Here is a 23,372-nt window from a genome sequence, read left to right as displayed (position 1 = left end):
GTAAATATGGCGCAAGCACTACATAAAATTCTGTTTTGTGTACTGTGTCATGCCTCATTGTTAGTCCAAAAAGAAGGTACAGTCAAGCAGAATTATGTCTGCTAGTGGATTTTACTTCCTGATTTCACACTGTGCAGCAAGTGAGCACCACTGAGTTTCCTTTAATTTTATGAATTTTAATATTCCATACAATTTCTATTAATCCTGTGTTATATTTTTCCGGCTTATGACTTTCTTTATTTCCCTCTGTTTTAGCCACAGTGTGGTCTGTGCGGTGGGGCTTAACAAATACTGAACTCTTTTTAAATGACCTGAGTTTTTGTTTTAAGTAGAGTGTTAGCGGTCTAGCGCTTCTCAAATTCTACGACATCCTGTAGGTATTACAAATATAAAACACCTCTCATACCCTACTTTTTAGTAAATAGCGAAGTCTGACAAAAAATATTAGGTGACAACAGTTTCCAATTTTATTATACTAAATAATATATAACACCACCTCCGAATGGATTACACCCTATAGAAAATCATATTACAGGAATTGATAAACATTTTTCACAACTCATTCGGGCTATGGGAAGGCTCGATGAGTTGGTAAGTGCCAGGCTGGGCTCAGGGTATGGTACCACACAGGAAACTGCACCATCTGACACTAGCAGATACCAACTCTGGTTAGTGTGCAGTGGTGATAATGAAGCACCTGGCTGGGCTCAGCATAGGCCAGGCCCGGCAACAGCTTTGTCATGGTTTGGCAGTGTTAGGGTTGTTAGATATCAAAATGATGCTAGGGACATTCAGATGGGCCACAAACCTTTGCTCAGATGGAACCTGTCTCTGACACAATATTTTTTATGCGTTAGCCTTGGCCTAATAATATAAGTGACTTATTGGCTAGACTTTTTCTGGCACAATGGCCTTCTTGTGTTTTCTATTTTGCTATAACACAACAGTTTTGAGAGCCACTTCTTCTCCTGGCCCAGTATTATGCTTTGGCTCAGTCTTTCTACATAAAACAATTTCAGATATTACACACACTGGGCAGAAACTGTTTGTAATGGAATTATAAATACTTGGGAGGTACCAAGGAGCAATGTATCGGGGGGGGGGGTTGTTGGAAACTAAGTATTGGGTGATTTCTCGAGGTCTCTCTTCTGTTTTTTCTCGTTTTGCAGGGTTTTGTACATGCTGGAGAAGGGGCCTTTCAGAGAAGCATGTGAACTATTAGAGCTCAAGCAACAGAAATATGCAAATTACTTCAAAAATCCCAGTGTCACTAGATTGTGATCCACCACCTCTTCATTTTTTCCAATTCCTCTTTGCTTTGAAGAATGGGGCACCATCAGTTCATTTTCTAAAGTGATGAAGATGTTTTAATGATTAGATTAATTAAGCCCAAAATAAGCAAAGCTCACATATTAGGAGCTGTTCTGAGAACACTAAATTAATTTTACATGGACCAATCATAAGTACACCTTTCGGTGGAAGGCCTCACAGTACCGTGCCCATTACACTACAGGTCTCCAGGTGTGTCCTTAAAACAATCAGATCCAGTGAAATAGATTAAGCTCTTGATTTTGCTCAGCCAAACTGAGTTGTCAATCCAGAGGGTGATTTGGCTGACTTCTTTGCACAAAAAGCCATTTTCAGTGAGTATGTGCATTGATAAATAACATTACTCTTCCACACCATTCTTAGCAATATATATTTTTTGACACCAGCATCCAAAATACACTCCTAGATCCTACACCACCCAAGCACACCGCCACAGAATGCATTGATCTCCAATGTGTCCACTCACTCTTTAGGTAACAGCTGGATTTTTCTCAGACTCTATGCCTCCGTTGAGGTGACGGTAATGACCATCACCCATTTCGAAAACTGTTCCATCACCACTGCCTCCTTTTGGGTTAGTTATGGGTTCAAACTGAAAACCCACTTACATCTCAGAACTGTCAATCAATTGATGTCATCATCAATCATAATAAATAAGACACTTCTGTCCAGAAATCTCAGCAAACATCAAAGATTCTTGTATATCTTCTTTCTAAACAAGAGGGTGCACTTTTTCTTGCTTCCTAAATTTCTGCCAGGATAGCCCCTGTTGGTGAACAGGATTCTCCGGCAGCGAGAATTTATTTATTGATCTCACCTTGCTAAGTTTGATCTGAATTGCTTGTTTATATCAAATGCTGCTCCAGTATTAGACATTTTTATGAATTCTAGTGAAACGTGCAAACTTCGCGGCAATAAATTAAAGAAGTTGTGCTCTAGCACTACTCATGGCTCCTTACAGCCTTCAAGAAAGCTTATTTGGTTAATGGAACTGTTGCAGAAACATGGATGCATAGCTGTGCAGAAGACAGGTCAGTAACCTGGCACGTGACTCCGCTTTCTTTCAATTAGGGCTATTGTACTGCAGTACTGCTGAGTTGGGTAGCAGGAACACCTGGTACAATAATGACTTGTTTTATACAGCACTTCATGCTGCACTTTTACCATTTCTAAGTGGTATAAATAAAGTTACTATTATCGATTTTAATCTCACTCAATTTACCGAACTCAGGTGGGACAAGGCTTAGTCTGAATTGCCAGGATTCTAACTTGTGACCATAAAATCACTGCAAACGTGATAAGCAAGCGCTAACTCACTGAACCACCTAGCTGACTAAGTCTGGTGTTGTGAACTGTAGGATTGTGGTAGCAAGTGATATGATAAAAAAACACAAGTTATAAGCAGGATTCTGTCATCTTACCCCTTGCACTCTATCGCTTGAAGCTATCTAGTGGTTGTATGAAGATGGACAAGTGATCTCTCCGCAAGCAGTTCCCAAATGCTTAGCCCCCCCAGTCAGATACCATGCTTGCCTAAACACGGTTCCAGCCTTTTTTGCAGCTCGGTGGCTGGGCTCAGATGCTCAGTTTTTATATTGGCTTATGTAAGTGTGTCCTTAGAACCAGGAGCCAAGACAGAAACTTAGGGACAACTCAAGTTTAGAACACTCATTTCACACTGCCCATTGAACATACTCAGTCTAAAAAATATTACTCATTCTAAACATGCTTATGGGTTTTTATGGGTTTGAGGGAATGACAGCCACTAAAGGGAGATCTAATGCCCATTATCGCTTTAGCTAATTTTTGCTGGCCGGATATACAAAATTACAACACTCACTTCACTGCAAACATTCCTTGTGATGGGGAGACACAGGTGAATTGTTGTTCATTTACTGGCCATGTAAATAACAAAATTTAGCTTTAGTTGATATAGAGAAACTTCAGCCTAAAAGAGAGTAGCTAATAATATGGAAGACAGCAGGGAGCTAAGGGCATGATAAAGAATACCAATATAATACAAAAAGTGTCTGTCTGTTTACTTGATCCATTCTTTAAATCCATTTTTCATCTGTTCGCCATTCCCAAGACAGACTTCATAAAACAATGGTACAGAATACCATCTATGATAGTTTTTTTGTACTGTGTTTCTATTGTTTCTGAAGATTAAACTTTAGTAGTGATAGAGTGGAATAGGCTAGCCCCCTTTATGAAGCATTGCTCAAACAATAACTCTAAAATAAAAAGGCATAAAACATATTGGTGGTGAACTAGGGAGTTATCTGTAACTTATCCCCTCCGAGCTTAAAATTGATATCCCAAAATCACATCCGTGTAAGAGGGCACTCTCCTGAAGGTGTGGGGACTTCCCAACCATTGACTGAAGTGCAGACACAGAGCATACGGCTGGTAATGTGAATGTCTGTGAGCATGTGAAATGCTGAACCACTTACATAATTTGAACTGCGAGAAAGAATACTTTCGTGGAATATGACTCGAGGGAATTAGGTTGCCCTTAAGCTCTACTGGAATTCTTCCGGTGGAACTTGTGAAAAATAATGGAAATTTGAAGGAGTTGGTATACTTCCTTGAATAATATAGTCTATAGCCCGCCGTTGTGGGCTATACCGGCCATTAAAGGCTCGCTCCAGCATTCGGCTCAGGCCTTTAACAACGGAGTGGGCTTTTAAAGGTGGGCACAGGCTGCTACGGTGGCCTGTACCACTATTAGAACATTCTGGTCCTTGAGAGCTGAATGTTCTAATTAGAAAAGCAATGGCCTCTCGCTCTCAGAGCACGAGGGGGTTGACATCCCCGAGGCTCCGTAGCCTTTGTTTCGTAGCTGTTGTGCGATTGTTCAACAACTAACAGCCACAAGCAGGGCCATGGCTGCTAGCTGTTGAACATTTACATCAGTAGCTGTGATTGGGGGCTTAAGTCAGCTAAACTGTTTTTTTTCATTCAGCCGAGCCGGGGAGATCCAGGTGCTGAGCAGCAGTCCCCCTCCCTCCTTCTGAGGATCCAGTGACTGTGCACTATGGGAAGAGGGAGGACGAAGGCTCCGATATGCCCCGAAGCACAGCCTCTGCCTTTTTCTTTCCCTTACCCAATCCATATATTTTGCAGAGGCAGGGAACAGAGCAGGGCAGAGGATGCGTATTAAAACATTGAAATGCTAGGAGCAGCGGGACCATAGCAGTTTATTTAGGTCACTGCTGCTCCACTGTCTTCAATGGAGCTCTCAACATTCCAATGTTCTAATAAGCACTTTTTTTTACAGCCATGCTCTTAGAGAAGAAATTGGCTATGTTTGTAATGTGGAAAGTAAGTTTGCCTTCTCTGTGTATTTTGACATCAGCAATGATTTTTGCTGACTAAACATGATTTCATAACTTTTGTGTACTAGTAATTTTAGAGATCACATTAAGTTAGATAGGTAAGAAATGTCAACGGGATGAGTGTCCGCTGAAGAAATTGATATCTACAATGCACAAATCCTAGCGGAACAGCTACGGCTCAGTATTTAGAGTATGGCAGATGCACAGCATCCGCCAAAAAGCTGCAGATGTCCCACCTGACTTATTTACAGTGTACATGGACTCTACACAATCGAAATAGGTCAGGTGCGACAACCGCTACTTTTTAGCTGGCGCCCAACGTCCACCAACCTCTAAATAAGGTCCTAGCCTTTTATCCTTCAGTGGTCAATAAACTGAGAATCAAAAGTTCAGCAAAAAGCCTATGTTGCAATGATCTATGGATAATGCAGTATGACATTTCTATTTGATAAAAATATTCGTTTAATTTTTTCTGGAACAGAAATGATCCTTCGTTACTATAGTGGCAAAACTTTAATCACAACATAAAGGTTAATTGTTACAGCTTGGAGCAGAGAAGGATAGACAGAATAGTAATACCTGTCCACAGATCTGTCGAGGGATTGGCAGCTGCTAGAAAGGGAATCTGCGGGGCTGATGAACGGATCCAGCAACTGCTAAGGACAGAGAAAGAGACAGCCTGAAGAGACAGTGTAACAAAGTCATCCAACAACAGCAAACAAGTGCTATACTTTCTTTCTTTATAAAGTTTAAAGTTGCACAAATTAATGGCAATACCTTTTTTGTTAAATTTGCAACGTTTTCCATCAAAGGCAAATGTAAAGTGAGATTATTGTAAATTGTTCAAAATGCAAGTTTTAATCTGATGCCTTTTGCCATATCAGCATTTTACATTCCAGGCTCAGGAAGCAGAAGGAGAGGAAAGCAGAGCAGTTACACAAATTCCTGAATGGAATATTGACAGTTTCCAACACATTTTGGCAGAATCATTTAAAAACATTCTAGAAAACAACACAAGTCTAACTTAATATTCAAATGAATCAAATTCATTTTGTTTCTTACATTTTATTTTTTAAAAGGTATTTGTTAAATGTGGAGATAGCTGCGGTGTTCAAAGAAGACTAAATAAATAAACAGGAAACACAGCAGGTACCTAGAGTAAAGTTTAAAGAGGGACAGTAAACGAGAACTGCACGGATATCAAAATGAAACTTTAGAAAACTAACACTAAAAGGAGAAATCAACATAGTAACTACACATGTAGAGACAAGATCTGAAGGAGCATTCCTTATTTTATCAGATCTAAATAGAAAACTAATAGAGGTAGAAAACTGTATTCCCATGCAGAACCTAACTTTGTTGTTTGGAAACAGGGAAGGTATTAGAGTAAGTGACACAGTGCATCAAAACCAAGCATAACCCATGAGCTTTTTGATAGTAATGTACAAGATAATGTGTCATAGTTCATATAATTAGGTATTAACATATATATATTTTTTTACATTTATGTGATTATACCCAGTAAGAAGTTACACATAAAGGCAAATTCTAAATAAAATATGCACAATAATGCTGGCTGGCCACTTTTGGCCCCGGGTAGCTATTCAGTGGACATTCTTCAGGATGAAAGTGGTAGCTTTTTGTATGAAAAGATATTTCCGATGACTTTTGTCAAAGTGCTGAATTAATTAAGATGGTTTAGAGAAACTGAAAGCTAGCTCCCAGTGATTATTAGTCCTAAAGTGGACAATCAGACAACACTGGAGGTAGAGAATGCAACTTCACCAAAACAATTGCAAAACATGTAAATACTTTGGTAGAAGACGTTTTCTGCTTTGGAAAGTTGAAGACACTTCAAGCAGACAACCTAGTCGCAGTATTTGAATGTTTTTCCTACATAGGTGTATGACCATGCTTTAATTATATACATTTTTCTAGCTGATTTCAAACAAATACATCCAGGTTAACAATCTGACAGGACATAGGAGAAATGGTTTCTTCATACTAACTTTTTTCTTCTCCTAGATTTCAATTTTTACTTATTTGTACTACTGGCAGTGGTTCTAGTGGCACTTACGTTCTGATCCATGGTCTCGGGAATGAACTCTCCTTCGCTGTTAATGCTGGTGTAGGAACCCTGTCGAGCAATCTGCTGCTGTTCTTCTGGAACACTTCCAGGGGGCGGGGAACTCCGACCTGTCTGCAGGGAACCTACAAGCACAGTGAAAAACACAGCTGAGTCAAGTGGTAAGAGTTCCGCCGATTTTTCCGCGGCCTCCATTTGTGGGTGCTCCAGTTGGCCCTTTTGAGAAGATCAATCATACTCAGTCAGGACACACTACAACAGAAACTCCTACACGCTACATTATGTTGTTCCTGGGAAACCAAGACCCAATGCATCATCTCATCTTGCAGCTTCATAAATCTTTGGTTTAGAGTTAGCAGATGAGTCAAAGTCAGTGAGGACTGCATGCTTCTCTTAGTCATAAGGCACACCATCTTTCCAGGAAAACAGCAAGGGGTGAAATGTCCTGGGAGTGATCCGTCCTAGTTTAACGGGTAATATTGGAATGAAACCAGATGTCCAAATGGGAAACCCCTAACCCATTAAGGCAAAGTCCATGAATTGTGAGAAGTTAAGAGCTGGATAATTAGGTCCTCTTGTTGTAGTAATCCCAAAATGGGTACGACAGTCGAAGGGAACTGGAGGCTGTTTATGTTGCTATGTTTCTTTTTCATAAGATGTAGAACAATTCTACCAAAATAGAAAAGAAAGAAGATAGCCAACACATATTTTGCATCCTCTCAGTGAGCAAGCCTGGGGCTTTCTCAAGGCTCAAAGGTCGTTGCAAGCGGATATAATACTGGACATATACAGTCGTTAGGTCACGAAGGAAACAAGCTCTCAAAAGGCAGGCAGAGTTTGCACTGTGCCGTCTTGCCCGCGGGATCCTCACATGATCCGCTAGGTTCTGTATCTCAAATGCGTAAAGAACAAGTCCTTTCAAGTCATGAGTTCCATCAGCTTCCAGCAGACCGCCTCAATACGGAAGCTGATGGAACTCACGCCTTGAAAGGACTTCCAGATACATTTCCAGCAGAAAGCAGCACATGCCTTGAAAACTCCTGTGACAAGCAACCATTTACCACTGTCTAAGGTAATAAAATAGCAGTGTTGCAGCAGTTCAACTACTTAAAAAAACAGTGGGTCCAAACCTTTGCAGGACCTATTTCTTAACTTAGCACTTTCAGTACCTACTTCATGTGATATGTCACCACTAGTTACTGTTTAATTTAGAAACAGGCCTAAATTCAGGCCTGACTCATGTAATTCACCAAATACACACCAGAGATAACTTCTCGCAACATCACTGAAGCAAAAAAAGCAAACAAAACGACTTCTGACATCCTTTAATGTCAGGAAAATTCAAGCACAGAAACCTCGCAGCTGCATTAGAACTGTTTACAGCAACTGTTGCTGTATACATAGTAAAAGGGCCATGAAAAGTGAGAGTAAAAACCGTTGCTCCTTTTGCCCACAGGGAATATGTGAAAAAACAGCAAGGGTAGTTGAACACAGAAGCAATGCTTTTTTTTAACCTATGGTTTGTTCCCTGTTTTTGCAGCAAAGCAGCGTTTATTTCCACAGGATTCTGAAGGCGAACAATAGGATTCTAAAGAAATCCGTATATCAGTGCCCTGCAGAAGAAACCAGCATCGGTGGTAGTGCCTACAAGTCTACGACCCACATTCAAATAATCGCGACAATGCTGGTTTAATATTTATGTTATCATGAGACAAACGCAGAGAAAACAAACTATGACCACCTCATAGACCTCAGTAGAGCTATGGAAACTTGATATTTTGAAGTTATATTTTTTGTGCTTAAAAACGTACCTTTTTGAAATAAGTAAGACTACTTTGGGTAGCCTTAAAAAGACACTACACATGCACATATGCCTGGGTGTAAATGTGCAATGTTTGTGAATTCATAAACATGCTATATAGGAATCCTTAAAGCTGCCCAGGTCCTGCAGTGAATGCCACCTGACAGCCGCTACTTACAGAATGTGGAAGTATAAACACAATACAACTTGGTATTGGAAATAAGATGTCCACTGTGAAAATGTACACTCACACTCAGTACGCTTGAGGCGGGGGTGTTTTGTTCCCCCGACCTCTGGAGAGGGAGTTCCTCCAGCACTTTGCTAGAGTAAACCTCTTACTGCTTGCAGGGTGGGAGGGGTTCAGAGAGGAGTTTGTGAATAGGCACAAACTCTAGAGTTTGTGGGAGTTCACCCATTGTTACCTGAAACCACACCTGGATCTGCCTACCCACCACCCCCTTGCGGTATGGCAACAGGTAGCATTAGCTTTATGTTTATTGTTAGGTGAGAGTTATGATAACGTTGAGTTTTAGGGTTTGGCACAGCCATAGGATAGAACACAACCTATTGCATAGCTTTATTCTCTCTTTTTTTTTTTTAAATACATTTTTTATTGAGCAGAGCATTGAAATAAAATAAGAAAAAACATTAGCATAATTCGACAATGAGTTTAAATATTAAGTAAAAACAGTTCATTTATCTTGCCGACCTATGACCAATGGCAAAATAGCAACCGAAAAGCCGCTAAAGACAGAATTATCATATATATCTACAGCTGAATAAGAAAGATATAAAGTGCCACCGTGCTAAAGTGTGAGTGCAAAAGTGCAAAACTACTGGACTAAAGTGCTATACCCCTCTATCTGATCCTCCAAATTATTAAACAACTTCCAGTTCTTATTAAACTTCTTGGAGGCTCCCACCCGGTTCGCATAGGCTAACATAGCTTTATTCTCAGTAATATTATTCTCAGCATTGGTAAGTTTGAAGCAGTAAACTTGAAATAGTAGTATCTGATGTACTTGTACTGACATACGACTATTTCAGACATCATTCTCTAAAGGCTACATCAGGGGTTCCCAACCTTTTCTATGCCCAGCACTACTAGGAAATGTTTGATTAATGTTCACACCCCCTATAAAAGTCTCGCCGGATTCCTCTTATGCATACAGTACATATTTTTCCTCTTTGTCGTACTCCCTGAAATGCCATCTCGCACCCTCTGGGGGTGCAGGCACCCCAGGTCAGGAACCCCTGGGCTACATGTTTACAATATATGCACAGGTGCTCACTATATAATGTAATGCCGGAACCATATACAAAGACGCCAAAGTCAATGCACCTGTGTGCCACATTTTACTCCCCTATTGTACTCATCAAAGCAGGTTCTGTTTACTAGTGGCATTGTGGGTGGGTTCATTGTGCAAATGGCAAAAGCATAGGCTGGGCAATGACCAAATATCTGCAAGCGGAAGTAAGGAGCCAGCCATTTGTTCCATTTAACATGGCGGGAATAATGCCTATGCTTACCCGTCGAGTACTTCCGTGTCCTTTCGGAGTCCTTGTACAGAGAGCCCATAATGTCCCCCATCGACTTGGATATTCTCATGTCATGCTGCTTACTGTTATTGGGGTGTAGAAACTATAAATCATGACAAAATAGGAAAAAAGGAGTCAGCTGAGATTTAATTTCACAACACAGCATAAAGAACTACCACACCACAACAAACAACATCCAAAGAAATGTGTATGATTCAACTGTGGCACCAAACCTTAGGCAAGTGAAAACTCTGTATGTTATACTATGTTATGGTATGTAGTGCTCGACTGCCAGAGGGCTAATCTGGGGTGAGAAAATACACTTGCACCAAGTTACACCAGCTAGACCTTAAGCAAGTAAAACTCATTTCAATGTCCTTAAGCTGTGTGAAGCAGGGAGAATGCTTCTGGACTACAGCATATTGCACTGTGAATGTACCACAACTTCTGCCGGTACGAATGAACGTCCGAACCACAAAGAGGCCTTCCATGTTTGAGAACACAGTGCATTCTGGAGCTCAACATTGACTTCTATTTGCAAGGAAAGGATAAATCTAATGTCGAGCCTTGCACACTACACAAGCTGAGGTGCTCATTTGCTGGAAGCCAGTGCAGCTGTACCAGGCAGGGCCATGGGTGGATGACGTCTGAAACATATGGCCAGTCAAGAGGAGGCATTCTGGAACTGCAGCAATCACTTTATGAGATGATGCAGCCCACTGGATAGGGAAGATGTAAAATGAGGCTCTGAGAGGAACAGCAAGTAGCTTCTGAAGGGGAAGAAATATCTGCAGATACCTAAGCTTATAGAGGAAAATTTAGAAACTGCTTCAATATGGTCATGTATCCTTGAGCCGAAATTAAACAGAATCCCTCGATTCCACCAATTTGACAGATATGGCCAGTAGCCAATAAAGATAACCTTACCAAAATTTCCTATCAAATCAGAACTTTATTTTGGATGCAGTTCAATTAAAAGTAGCTGGCTTCCACTGTGGCAAGAAATGCCAGCAGTGTGATAAACAATTTCAGGGGCCATAGTGGAAAAACAGACCAAAATGTTGTTCATTATACAATAGAAAAATTTAACCCAACATATGTTACTAGGGTTTCCAACAAACATATGTTTACAAAGAGCAAAACAGGGGATCTGGGACAAACCCTAAGAACCTCAATAGTGTTCTTCTCTGGTGTAGATGTCTACTCAAGGATGGCAATTCCATCTCCAAAGTATCTCAGTCTACCAGCTAGAATATTGTGATGTATGACACTGAATGCCCGGGCTGCCCTGACCAGCTGGACTTTTGGGCATTTCCCCTGTCTGGTCTTTTTACTTGTACTTTATACCATAAGTCTTCAAAACCTAGCTTTCGCTGGTACAAAACAGGTTAACTAACAAAAGACTTTTCAAGTAGTGGAAAGAAACTACAGTTTTACAAACAGAGAAAGGAATCGAAAGCAGCCGGGTCATAGAAGACTGCACCACCAGAACTAGTCACTAGCAATATGCGATATTGCCCACCTCAAAAGATCTGCTGCTTGTAGATCGCAAATATACTCTTGACAATTGGTTTGGATGAGAGGCAATCTAAAAGCAAATGTATTCAAATATACAGTAATATATCAACGAAGAACATTTCGCATATGAGTGTTTTCTGGTCTTTTATTTTCTGTTGCATGATCTATCACGGCCATCATCCTACTGCAGAGCACGCGTCTAAGATAAAACCATCAGTATACATACCTGCTGATTTTTGCTCTACCTTGAGCTACATCATTATGCTTTAGATTTTGCTTCAAGTCGTCCTCTGACTTACACGCCAGAAGACACGCTGTGTGTTTACATTATCTTGCCCTGAAGAAGCCCATGTTTGGGCGAAACGCGTTGGCTGGCTGTTTTTATATGAAGTGCAACAGAAAATAAAAGACCAGAAAACACTCATATGCGAAATGTTCTTTGTTGATATATTACTGTATATTTGATTACATTTGCTTTTATATTGCCTCTCATCCAAACCAATTGTCAGTTTTACAAACAGAGTAAAGAATTGTTTTTTGTATTTTGTATTAAAGAACTTACACACACAGCATGCAACACATCCTTGGAATTCAAAATATTGGGACACTCAGATTTTTCAATTTTCTAAGCCTGCATTTAAAATAGTTATAACAGCCTATTTAAATTGACTTGAAATTATTTAGCTAAAGCACTTTTTCAATATCAAATCAAATTAATGAGAATAGATGTAGCATCAGTTTTACACTGAGAGTTGAGTGGCACTAAATACTGATTGTCTTTAAGGTGGGTTTCGAGCTACTGTCTTCGTGACAAAGAAAAACAGGGATTCAAACCCCATTCAATAGCCATAGAACGTTAGCAGTGGTGTCTGCTACTGAACGGGAGGCGGAGCGGGGGGGTAGGGAGGAATGAAAAAATATATACATCACTTACCTGGGTATTGCCGCTGCCTCTCCTCCATCCTCTTCTCTTCTGACTCCTGGCAGCACGGAAGCACACAGGCTCCCAGACTCTAGCCAATCACAACGCTGCTGTCACCAGCATGACATTAACATTGTGACTGGTCTGAGTGGCCTGGTTCGGTGTTCAGACGGGGAGTGGGAGCCAGGACATGTTCCAAACCCAACTGTCCAATATAGCCAGGTTCAGAAGATGCTAAGTGTGAATGACTGTTTGGCCGGCTAAAGACGGCCAGCCAAACCGTCATGCGCACTTAGACAGTGCCCACCACTCCTTCCCCTGCTCTAGTTAGCCCCGCCCCGCATCTAACCCAGTACGGAAAATTAAAATAATACCTGCATTATTATAATTTTATTTTTCCTTTTTGAACTGCTCAGAGAGCACAGTCCCCAAAGGGGAAGCTGAACAGTCCTTCTGGTAGCAACCAAATGTAAAGGATTCAAACAATACCTACAGGGGTCAGCTGTGGTTCATATTTTTAGAATTGCAGCTTCATTACCAAAAGCTGGTTAGTTTGTTTGTTTCTGGAGTCAACTCCAACCTTGGTTCTTTCCCAGTAGCCCAGGGGCTAAGTCAATAATGTGCACTGGTAACAGACACCCACACAAACCATAGCAATACCCTAAGGAATTTGGAACAGACATTTGGTCTCATCCTCCCACTACCTCATAAGTCATTAAAACTTACATACCCACGTTCCTAAAGCGTGTTGTAAAACTGCACTAATAGTAGATTGTGTGCTATACAATTGCCAATTAAAATAACAACAACTGTCGAAAACATGAGTTAGGATACTAGCTCAGCCACAAGGCATACTGTGTCATCTTCTGATTCATAATTTCAGCTTTTATGGCCTCAAACACTCAAGTTAAAATCTAAAGCACTTATCAGCCATATTAAGATGCCATTTAACATTGTAAATAACTGGTTATATAAAAAAATATTTTAATCCATTATTAGTAAAGCATAAACCTATGGTTAGCTCGCTGACACTACTCAAAATTACCCACTCCATACAGTATCAAAGACAGCTGAATATACAATGTCAACGAGAATTCTAGATTCGTAAATGGCGCCCAGATTCTGAAAGTGCTAAGGGACATATGGGAAATGCATTATACACATGCACATAACTCAGTATAATGTCATGTGCTAAAATCCAGATAGCTTTAGACTTTTTTCGTGGGAAAATAAACATTAGGCAAAAAAGTAAAGAAAAGTAAACATAGCTCCACTGGAATAAATTCTAAATTATTGGAATAAAGTACAAAATGATTAGTAATAAAAAGAATGCCAAACCATCAGAACTCCAGGAACAGCGGCGTTCGCAACAATTGCCTATCCCTCCTAGCCCCTGACCTCACTTAACTGTGCCGAATGCATATGGACTCATGCTCACCGTGGACTTCTTCTGGGGCTTGACGATGATCCGCAGGCTCTTCATGGACGGGCTCATGTTCAGTTGCTCCACCGCCTTGTCCAAATCTTCCTGGCACTTGAGTGGTATCAGCAGCTGAAACACACAACATGAATGCAGTAGGGTCATATGTGGAGAGTGCAACATGCGACAGTCGCGACAAAGCTTCTAAATGCACTGGGTTGTCTGAATAGGATCTCTATTTTCAGATGTTTGGGGATCCAGGAAAAGATGAGGCTTGATTTGAGCGGGTTGTTTTGGGTCACATGGAACGGGGTGTTGCCCTCTCAGCGGGACCAACACATAAATGTGTCTAAGCCAGAACATATAAAACGCTATGCACAATAAGCCTGCATTGGCTCATTGCTTTATGGGAGCTGGCCCCGCCGTGGTCACATACTGTACCTTGCAGAGAGTCTGCTCCCTCTGGCAATGACATCGCCACACGCAGCTGCCATTTTCCTTTTGTAGGAAAAAAAAATATTTAAAGAACTCATGCAACTGGTATAAAATATATTTGGCACAGGATGAATACCAATTAGTTGACAGGCTCCTTTTTTACGATCTGTGGATTCAGGGGTTGCAAGGATTTTGCACCCAAGACGAAGAATTCCACTCGGTACAGATGGCCGGTGCTTACCCAACATTCTGGCTGGGAGAGACGGCACGTCGCTGGTCCTTGGAGCGGAGTAAGGCACATAGTGCTCCGTACATTAGAGGATCATTGCCAAAACAAACAGCTTCAAACTGGTTCAGTGTACATTTATGAGTTTCCGTCTCTGGGAGAGATGAGGTCTAGTGGCCAAATTATTGTCTGTGGAACACTGAGGTTTAGCTTTGAATCCTAGCTTCGCAATAGGACCGATTGGTGTGATCCTGAGCAAATCATTGTGTCTCACTAGGCCTCAGATCTCTTGTGGACCAAAACATGAAGTGCCAAGAGATAGGGTACCCCTTCCTCCCAACACTAAGCACTATTTAAAAACTGACCCTAGCTGCCAATAGCTTACGAATCGGTTTCTTACTGTTTTTTAAACATATTTTATCGGCATTTACGGTGAAATACAAGTTAGGAGCATGGCAAGCACCATTGTTCATAACATGAATGGCTATGGTCATTCAGCAGCAGCAGGATACATATATATGCAAAACAGTATAGGGCCGGTGCGAGGCACCGCAGGTCCTCAGCCTTGCTTTTATCACATTAGGCACAACATTAGTGCATTGTAACAACATGAGCAATACCATCCCTACTAAAACTGTAATAACAATCCCATTACCCCACACCCACTTGCTCCAACCAATTGCCATCCAAGGGGATAAGTACCAATAGGTCCTCCTATTTCTACCCGGATGCCAGGGGCGACGGGGGGCATGGGTCAGACCTGTCTGATTAAATGCTTAGATTTACTAATCTGCCTGTCCGAGGGAGTGTCTGCTGTCCACATAATTTGCCACCAGGTCTATCTAGGGTGTGGGGAAGCTCCCTCGCTCATGGCGCACATCTTGCCTAATCTCGCCCAGCAGACCTTCCCAGGGGTGGGCCACCTCCATCGGGACCCTTCCTCGTTTGCCATCTCTCATAAGGTTCATATTCTCAGTCCAGCCTGTTAGGTCGCTATGCCAATTCGCCAAGTGAGTGCCCCTAGGGCTCTTCCAACTAAGAGTTATTGTCTCTTGGCTAACATCACTGCAAGACCTATACAGTTGGTGGTCACCTTGCATTTGGCCGGTCTAGGAAAAAGTCTCAAAAGGCACGTCAAAGGCAGTATTGCTAAATTGGGGTCAGTTATGTTATTAATAAATGCAATTATGTCTGCCCAGAAGTTATTAAGATGTGTGCAGGTCCACGCCATATGTAACAACTAAGCGCTCTCCTCACTACATCTGGGGAATGCCGTCGGGTGGTGTTGAAATATTTGTTTATTTTGCTAGGGGTGAAATGAATGTGTGTCGTTATCCCGCACTCTTTTTGTCTGCAGGGATTCACAACGCGGTCGTTACAACGACCGCGTTGTGATTCCACATACCATTACCAGGGGGAGGGCGCTGGATGTTGGAATAGTATAATTTACTATTCCAACTCCAGTCTGTGCGGACAGTAGGGAAGGTGTTGGATTTAAAATCCAAAACCTTTCTACCACACCCCCCCCACAAGTCGTTGTTCCGACTTGCAGAGTAATGGTATGCGGAATCACAACGTGGCCGTTGTAACGACCGCGTGTGATTTCCTGCGGGCAAAATGTTTTGTGGTAAACGTTGTTTACGAGTTAGAACCCATGTCCAATCCTCATCTACATTAGGGTGCCCACGTCTGTCGCCCATCTGTCTCGCAGTTCATGAAGGGGGTTGATCACGTCCTCCTGAAGTGCGATACATAAGCTAGTAATAGCATTTTGTTTACCTGAGTTTGTACACATGGAGGGGGCATCCTCTATGTATCTTGGATTCGATATGGACATCCCCCCACCTCCTTTGCAGTATTGCTGAGAGTGCCCCAAAAAGTAGGAACTGTCCTGTCGGTAAGTCATAGGTAAGCTGCAATTCCTCAAAGGATTGTAGCTGCCTGCCAGCACATAAGTTGCCCAGTGTCTCAATACCTAATGTTGCCCAGTCCAGGATGCGAGTCCAGGCATTTAAATGTAAGAGGACTGACATAACTTAGGGGCATCTCTATGAATCTGTTTCATACTTGACTACACCTGAGCTGCCCTTTACTGTTTATTTGATGTTCATGCATTTTGAAATTCAGATACCTCTTGATTTTTTGTGATACATTTATATGGAATTTAGTTTTTTTTCTCTTTAAAAATATACAGAAAAAGCAAGCATTGGCAAAGCCAATATGTTTTGCCTCTGCAAAATCTATTGGTTTTGTCAATTTTTCTTAGACATGTTACACAGCAGCGCAAACCGCTTAAAGTTTTAAAAAGCGCTATGAGGCACCAAACGCTGATCGCGTCATAGCGTTTTTTAAAAAAACCTTAAGACATGCTGCACATCAGCTCATGCTGCTGTGTAACATGTCTAAAAAACATGCACGATTGCCCTTGGGCGTCTTGTCGCTAACATTTCCCTGAGACAAAATCTGAGAGCCGTGAAAAGAAAAAATTATAATGAAAGAGAGAACAACCATCTGGGTACTTAAATGATCAATAAGGCTGTTTCATTTCAAGAATCTCTTTTTGCTGAGGGATCTATGGGAACTCACATAATAAGAGTTGAATACAAAGACACAGCTTTAAGGGGAATCCTCAACCAGCTACTTCTAATTAGGGTTTCATATGGGGATGCGGCTGCTTAATTCAGGAAATGTGTTCGTTCGCAAATCAATAATCAACGGTGCTGAAAAGGATATAAAAGGCAGCAGTAGGACCGAAAAGAATTGCTTCAGTACAGCAGGTCCATCGAAAGACCTAAAGTTCATAGGCCACCTCCGGTGGGGCAATAAAAGCTCAGTAGATATGTCTGAAATGAAGGGTGCTGCTTTGTGATGGGGAAACAGCATTCACAACATGAAACAAACCACGCACTGCCGATACAACGCAGGCATTACAACAAATGCGTCTTTACCATGCATTCCTTTACCACGCATATCTTTATAACAACATGCCTTAGGGAAAGCACAGTTGGACTTTAAAATCCAATGCTTCCCTACTGTTGTGCAGACTAGAGTTGGAATAGTAAATTATAATGCTCCAACTCCAGCGCTTTCCCTAAGGCATGTCGTTGTAATGATATGCGTGGTAAAGGAATGCTTGGTAAAGACTCATTCGTTGTAAAGTCTGCGGAGTAACGGCATGCTTTGCTCCGACATACAACCGTGTGATGAGAGCCATCACTGGTGGGTGGCTGATTGAAGTACAACCCAGAACAACGTTTAACCTCTAAAGAGAGAAAAACCAACCATGATTGAAATATTCTGACATTTGAGGGTGGTACAATACCCATGATGCGGGTAGAACTATAGTGCCTATAGTTGGAAAATAACAGTAAAGTAGCCTAAAAATAGGGTGCTGGGCTAAAGGGTAATGCTATTCGGCAGAGAGCACTTCCAATCCAATTTGCAATATAGATAATTTCTTAAATGTGGTAGTTGTCGTTGCTTTTTTCAGTCAAACTACAAAATGGAAACCATCAGTTAATTTCATGTCATCCAGCACTTTGGACTGTGTCTTCCATCGTTTGGTCAACCCCTACTGGTTGCCCCAATTCTACGTGATTGAGTTTAACACCATACACATCCTTAACCTTGCCCACCATGACAGCAGTTCTCTCTTTGTGGCAAACAAACTCTGCCTCTGCGTATCTGCTCGAATTCTTAGTTCCATCAGAGACAAACAGCTCGCTAACTCAAACTTCTGCAAGTCACGGGTCACACTTTACATCGTCCCCCTCTATGGAATCCCTACCCTCGACAACTGAAGGGAGAGAGGGATAATGAGGTGAAGAGAATAAAACAATACGACTATTGTCAATAAATGGAAGTATGTAACAAACGAAACTTAATCAGTCGAAGACAGAAGCTCCAATCGTTGCCCATCAAACTACTGCCTGGTCCAGACCTCTGCACAAGTGATCTAGGTCAATGCCTCACTCAAGTCCAGAAAGGGAAAGACCTGTGGATCATGCTTGACAATGAGGTTCATAATAAACCCCAAGCAAATATAAAAGCTTTGGACGGAAAATACTGATTTTGAGGAAGACTACGCATCACAAAAGGAAATGACCAATATCCAAGGCAGCAAAGCGCCAGATCAAGCCAGTATAATAAAGCAAACAAAGGGCAACATTTTAATGAGGTTCTAATGACTGTTCCACTGCACATTTAAGTAATGTCTGAAATATTAACCTCTTCAGTGCCCATGACGAGATAGTCTCGTCATGGAGCACGGTCGCGCTGTGCCCATGACGAGACTATCTCGTCATGAACCCCACCCACTAATAAAACGCCCGGCACAGGAGGGGGAAAGGGCGTGGCACAGAAGGAGTTAAGGTCCACGTGAAATGCTGATGATTTATTGACCTGTAGCAATCACATGCAAGGTGGCTAGTAAACTTGTTGAACAACTCCTTACCTCATTGTTTGCATAATGCAAGTCCATCAGCTGGCCAAAGGCATCTGTAACTTTCTGCAGCACTTCCTTAAGTTTAACAGGCCTTCGAAACTGGATAATCCTGCAAAATGAAACGCATAAGAATTAGCAGAGGCGGCTTCTCATAGGGCCAAATGCACACAATGTTTGCATCCAAGGTTCACCCTTTAGAGCTGTGAGCATCCCATTTGGCATCTGCCTTCATCCATAGAACCAGGACAAACAGAGGTCAGCCACTGTCCTCACACCAATATTAGGGATGCAATGGGGGGAGAAGCAGTGTAAGTTGCGAATATTGCAAACACGCAGCACAGGAAGACTCAAGTAGAGCTTTATCATCTTGCATGCCGTTTCCGATATGGGAAAAGACCCCTACAGTACTTCTTGGCTCTCCAGGGCAGCACCATACATAGGTAGTGGCGAGAGTCAGTATCATGGTAGCTTGGTCTGTGGCGGACTACGGCATTCACAGACGGCATGGTCTTCTACAGCCATCTGAGCCTCACCGCACAGTGCTTCTCTACCAACTAAAATGGAAGGCACCATACTACTAGCTGGGTCCCATTATTGGGTGTAGTAGGGGCGGCAAACACGGGTGGTGCAGCCAGCCAATCACATATGCTTGTCATTGCTGAACACCTTGGGAAAACTAAACCACAATCTGGAAATAAGACAAAACGCTTGCCTCTACTGTGCTGCGGTCGGGGGAGGAACATGAAGGGGAGGGAATCAACTATTTAAAGGGTATGGCAGCGGCTGTGGAATTGGTCCTTTTCAACATACTGACAAGAAGGAGGACCAACTGCAACACAAAAAGTGTAGACCTGCCCAATGCGTCTGGTGGGAGAACGGCTGGGCAAAAACAGCCCTCAAAAGCTTCTCTGTATAAGGTGAGGCTGGGGAACAGAAGAGAAGGAGACATGGAAGCACAAGGGAACGATGACATATGCTTTCTCTCTTCCCCATGGAGGTGATGGTCAGTCAGTCAGTCCTTTGGAGGGAGGTGGGAAGCCTGGAAGCAAGAGGGAGAGCCTGGCATTTGCCTTCTCTCTTCCCGAGGAAGGAGACTTTACTATGGCTACAGAGTGAGACCGGAAGGATTCAAAAAGTAGCTCTGTATGGGGATGACAAGTAACTCCCTTTGAACTATTAAAAACTTTGCTCCATGGGTTATGCTGTAATAAACACATCAACATCAGAGACTGGTTTTTCTTTAAGAAATCTCATCTTTCTGCATCAGCTTTGCGGACTGGGAATCACTGGCACTGAAAATGCCCAACACAGGATCACGTACAGTAAAACCATAAACACTTCTTGAGATACATGAATTACATAATGGATCATACTTTATAAAACTTAAAAGCGTACATGTAAATAAATGCAATAATTAACAGACACTAGATAATATGCAAATGCTTGAACAAAGTTTTTACCTAGTGGATTTCGCCATTTAAGTGACTTTTAGGGGCAAACGGCAGGTTGGTAAGAACAATGTCTTTCCAACAAGTCTATGATTTTCTATTAAGTCCATGCTTATTTTAGCATAACTGACCAATAAGGCAGGCACTCTATATGAGCAATTCCCAGGTTCAAGTATGAGAATTCATGAGGATTATGTATTTTGCTGTACGCCGTACCCCAAACACAAAACATTTACTGATCAGCAACATTTGCAAGTATAAACTCCATTTTGTTTTAAAAGTTTAAAATTCAAGGAATGATCTTTCTTCTGATCTTGTCATAATAATGTATTGAACGGGGTGGCTGACCACACCGTCAACCTGGGCAGTTTCTAAAAACCAGAACAGATCAGCCAAAAAATCAAAACAATCTAACAATTCCAAAATGGTGGCAGGTGGTGCTCAGTGAACACAGTTGCTTCTAGATCCACTGGTAACACAAGTCTGCCAGCTGCTTTCAAGGGAAGATTTCGGTGAATTTGCTAGTAATTAGACTGAAAACTTTGTTGACATTGGTTACGCCATCCCTAAGATTTTTGAAGAAAACATACATTAAAGTTCTCCACTACTTCAATTTTTAATCTAATTATTTCTGGTCACCAGCCATGAGTGTAAAAGTATCTTCATTTTCAAGATATATTTAAAACACTTCTACCCAACTGTGCTATGTCTAGACATATGCTTATTTCCCATGATGGGTCGTATGTAGCTTGTAAGTAACTTGTGGAAGTAGAGGAAACCTAGAAACCAGGTCAAGATCTTTTAGGAGCTGCTACAATCTTATCATAACGTGTTCAGATTCACAATTTATACTTTTCAGTAATATGCACTAACTTACTTCATCTTGGGTGCTGCTCATTGGAGGGCACTCTGGAACAGGTTTGCACACTTCAACATCCCATTTCTTGAGGAGGATTCTTATTGACTCGGGTGTGTTGTTTGTGTCCTTTTGTAGTATCGTATTGTATTTCCATTTTAAATAGCGCTTACGACCCCTAATAAAGCATTGTAGTGTTTTTTGGCTAGTACAGCGCTACTTTGTTTTTGGAGTTTTATATAGCGCAAACTCGACCTGAAGGTATCAGAGTGCTTTACATGAGAGCCAGTTGCGTTACAGAGGGACACGTTCGTCTTTTTTTTGTTAGGTACAGGAGATTAAGTGATTTGCCCAGAATCACAGGATGTTGAGCGTCTCTACCGAGACTCGAACCCGGTTCCCCAGCTCCGAGGTCGACCGCTCTATCCTTGATTACTTTGCTTCACAAAACGGGAACGCAGGGTTATTAGTTAGTCAGTTGTTTAATTAGTTGGTTGAGTTTCCACTCTTCAGATGAAAACCATTTCATTCATTAGTCTAGGATTCTTGTGAAATGAGTTAATAGGTTTTAGTCTCGTTTTCCAAAGAAAAGCCCTTTCATGCAGTACATCTAAGGTTTATTGCAATTGATTTTTGGTTTGGTTTCTTAAGTCAGAAATTAGAAGGCTAGGTTAGAATTTTAAATCAAGTGATTAATTATTTGATTCGAAGGAGTTGAAAAGTAATTGCTGATGAAAGATTTGTGCATTCATGTAAATTATTTGAGAAGTGTGCAGATAGACTACAAACAAATTCAGAGATTATGTTCTTGGAGGAGGCACATATAGTGCCTGATCGGTAGGAACCATGCAACGATCCAATGGTGATTAAAAGAGTAGAGCAAGCGAGGAGAGGTTGATAAGGACAGGACTTCATTAGACAGGGAAGTCATGCTCATTTTGATGCACCGTCTCAAAGGATCAACGAGGAGCTGCTCGATGATGAAGCACTCTTCTGGGTGTGTGAGGTCCACTGCTCCTATCCAATCAGATCCCCCTGATCCTGTTGATCAGACCACTTTCCAACCAACAGCTCCCTCCCCTCTCTCTCTATTCCTCTTTCATGAGGAACAGCACCATTTTTGCGGTTAAAGGCTCAATGGTTCAATGCATGCGTGAGGTGCTATATACTCTGTAATCTTAGCCAATTTATTTTGTGTGATAAGATTTGTACTGTGGCATACGCGGACGTGTGCTATAACTGTATCAGCATGAATAAATGAGTGAATGAATTAGGGGGATTTATAAAGTGCACTGCTACTCCGAGGTGCTCATAAAAATAAGGAAGCAAGGCGACCGAGTTACTTTTGTGAGAAAAAGGTATGTTTCGGGGCTTTACGGAAACCCTCTTTATCCCAACTAGGTAGAGGTTGAAGCCTTACGGCTAGAACGGTCGACTTTTAAGCTGGGGAACCAGGTTCAAGTCTCGGCAACATCCTGTGATTCTGGACAAATCACTAGCAGGCACATGCATCAAAGGAAAAACCGGCCCCTTTGCGACCGGTATTTTTGCATTTGGGATGCATCATCCCAAATGCAAAAATCGCAATTTAAGGAATCTCTAAAATGCGATTACTTAAATTGCGATTGCATTTAAGGAATCCCAAATTGAGATTCCTTAAATGCAATGCATTAAAGTAAAAAAATTAGCGATTTCGCTAATAGGGGGAGCAAATTACCATGAAGTTAAACCTCATGGTAATTTGCAAAAACTTTGAAAGATGTACTATTGTGCATTTTTCAAAGTTTCATGTTGCGCACACACATGCCCTTAGGGCATGTGTGTAGGCAACATATGTGCACAGATCAATTTCAGGGGGTGCAAAAGGGTGTCATTTTGACACCCTTGCACCCTTGAAATTGCATGAGCAATTTGCAACTACCTACTGGTACTCGCAAATTGCTCATGCAATCTCCAATTCATTCCTATGGGCCTGGAGGCCCATAGGAATGAATGGAACGGCATTCCTTA

At 41.7% G+C, this 23,372-nt stretch overlaps 1 protein-coding gene across 3 annotated transcripts in view; it reads right to left on the bottom strand.

Moving 5' to 3' along the window:
• The window catches only part of LOC146796342 (mitogen-activated protein kinase kinase kinase 3-like), a 436,047-nt gene that overhangs the window by 85,982 nt on the left and 326,693 nt on the right, over positions 1-23,372 (bottom strand). For 2 of the 3 annotated variants that reach the window (XM_085628866.1, XM_085628865.1), the window contains exons 5-9: positions 19,068-19,167; positions 13,972-14,085; positions 10,085-10,196; positions 6,745-6,878; positions 5,247-5,323 (exon numbers count right to left, since the gene is read on the bottom strand). In XM_085628866.1, coding sequence (XP_085484992.1) covers positions 5,247-5,323; positions 6,745-6,878; positions 10,085-10,196; positions 13,972-14,085; positions 19,068-19,167 — 537 coding nt within the window. The remainder of the gene's footprint in view (positions 1-5,246; positions 5,324-6,744; positions 6,879-10,084; positions 10,197-13,971; positions 14,086-19,067; positions 19,168-23,372) is intronic. The other variant, XM_085628867.1, reaches the window with a different exon arrangement.

This window comes from Triturus cristatus, chromosome 10, assembly GCF_964204655.1.
Source record: "Triturus cristatus chromosome 10, aTriCri1.1, whole genome shotgun sequence".
Classification (NCBI taxonomy): Eukaryota; Metazoa; Chordata; class Amphibia; order Caudata; family Salamandridae; genus Triturus; species Triturus cristatus.
Note: the sequence above shows the minus strand (reverse complement) of the source record. Positions and strands in the feature narration are given on the sequence as shown.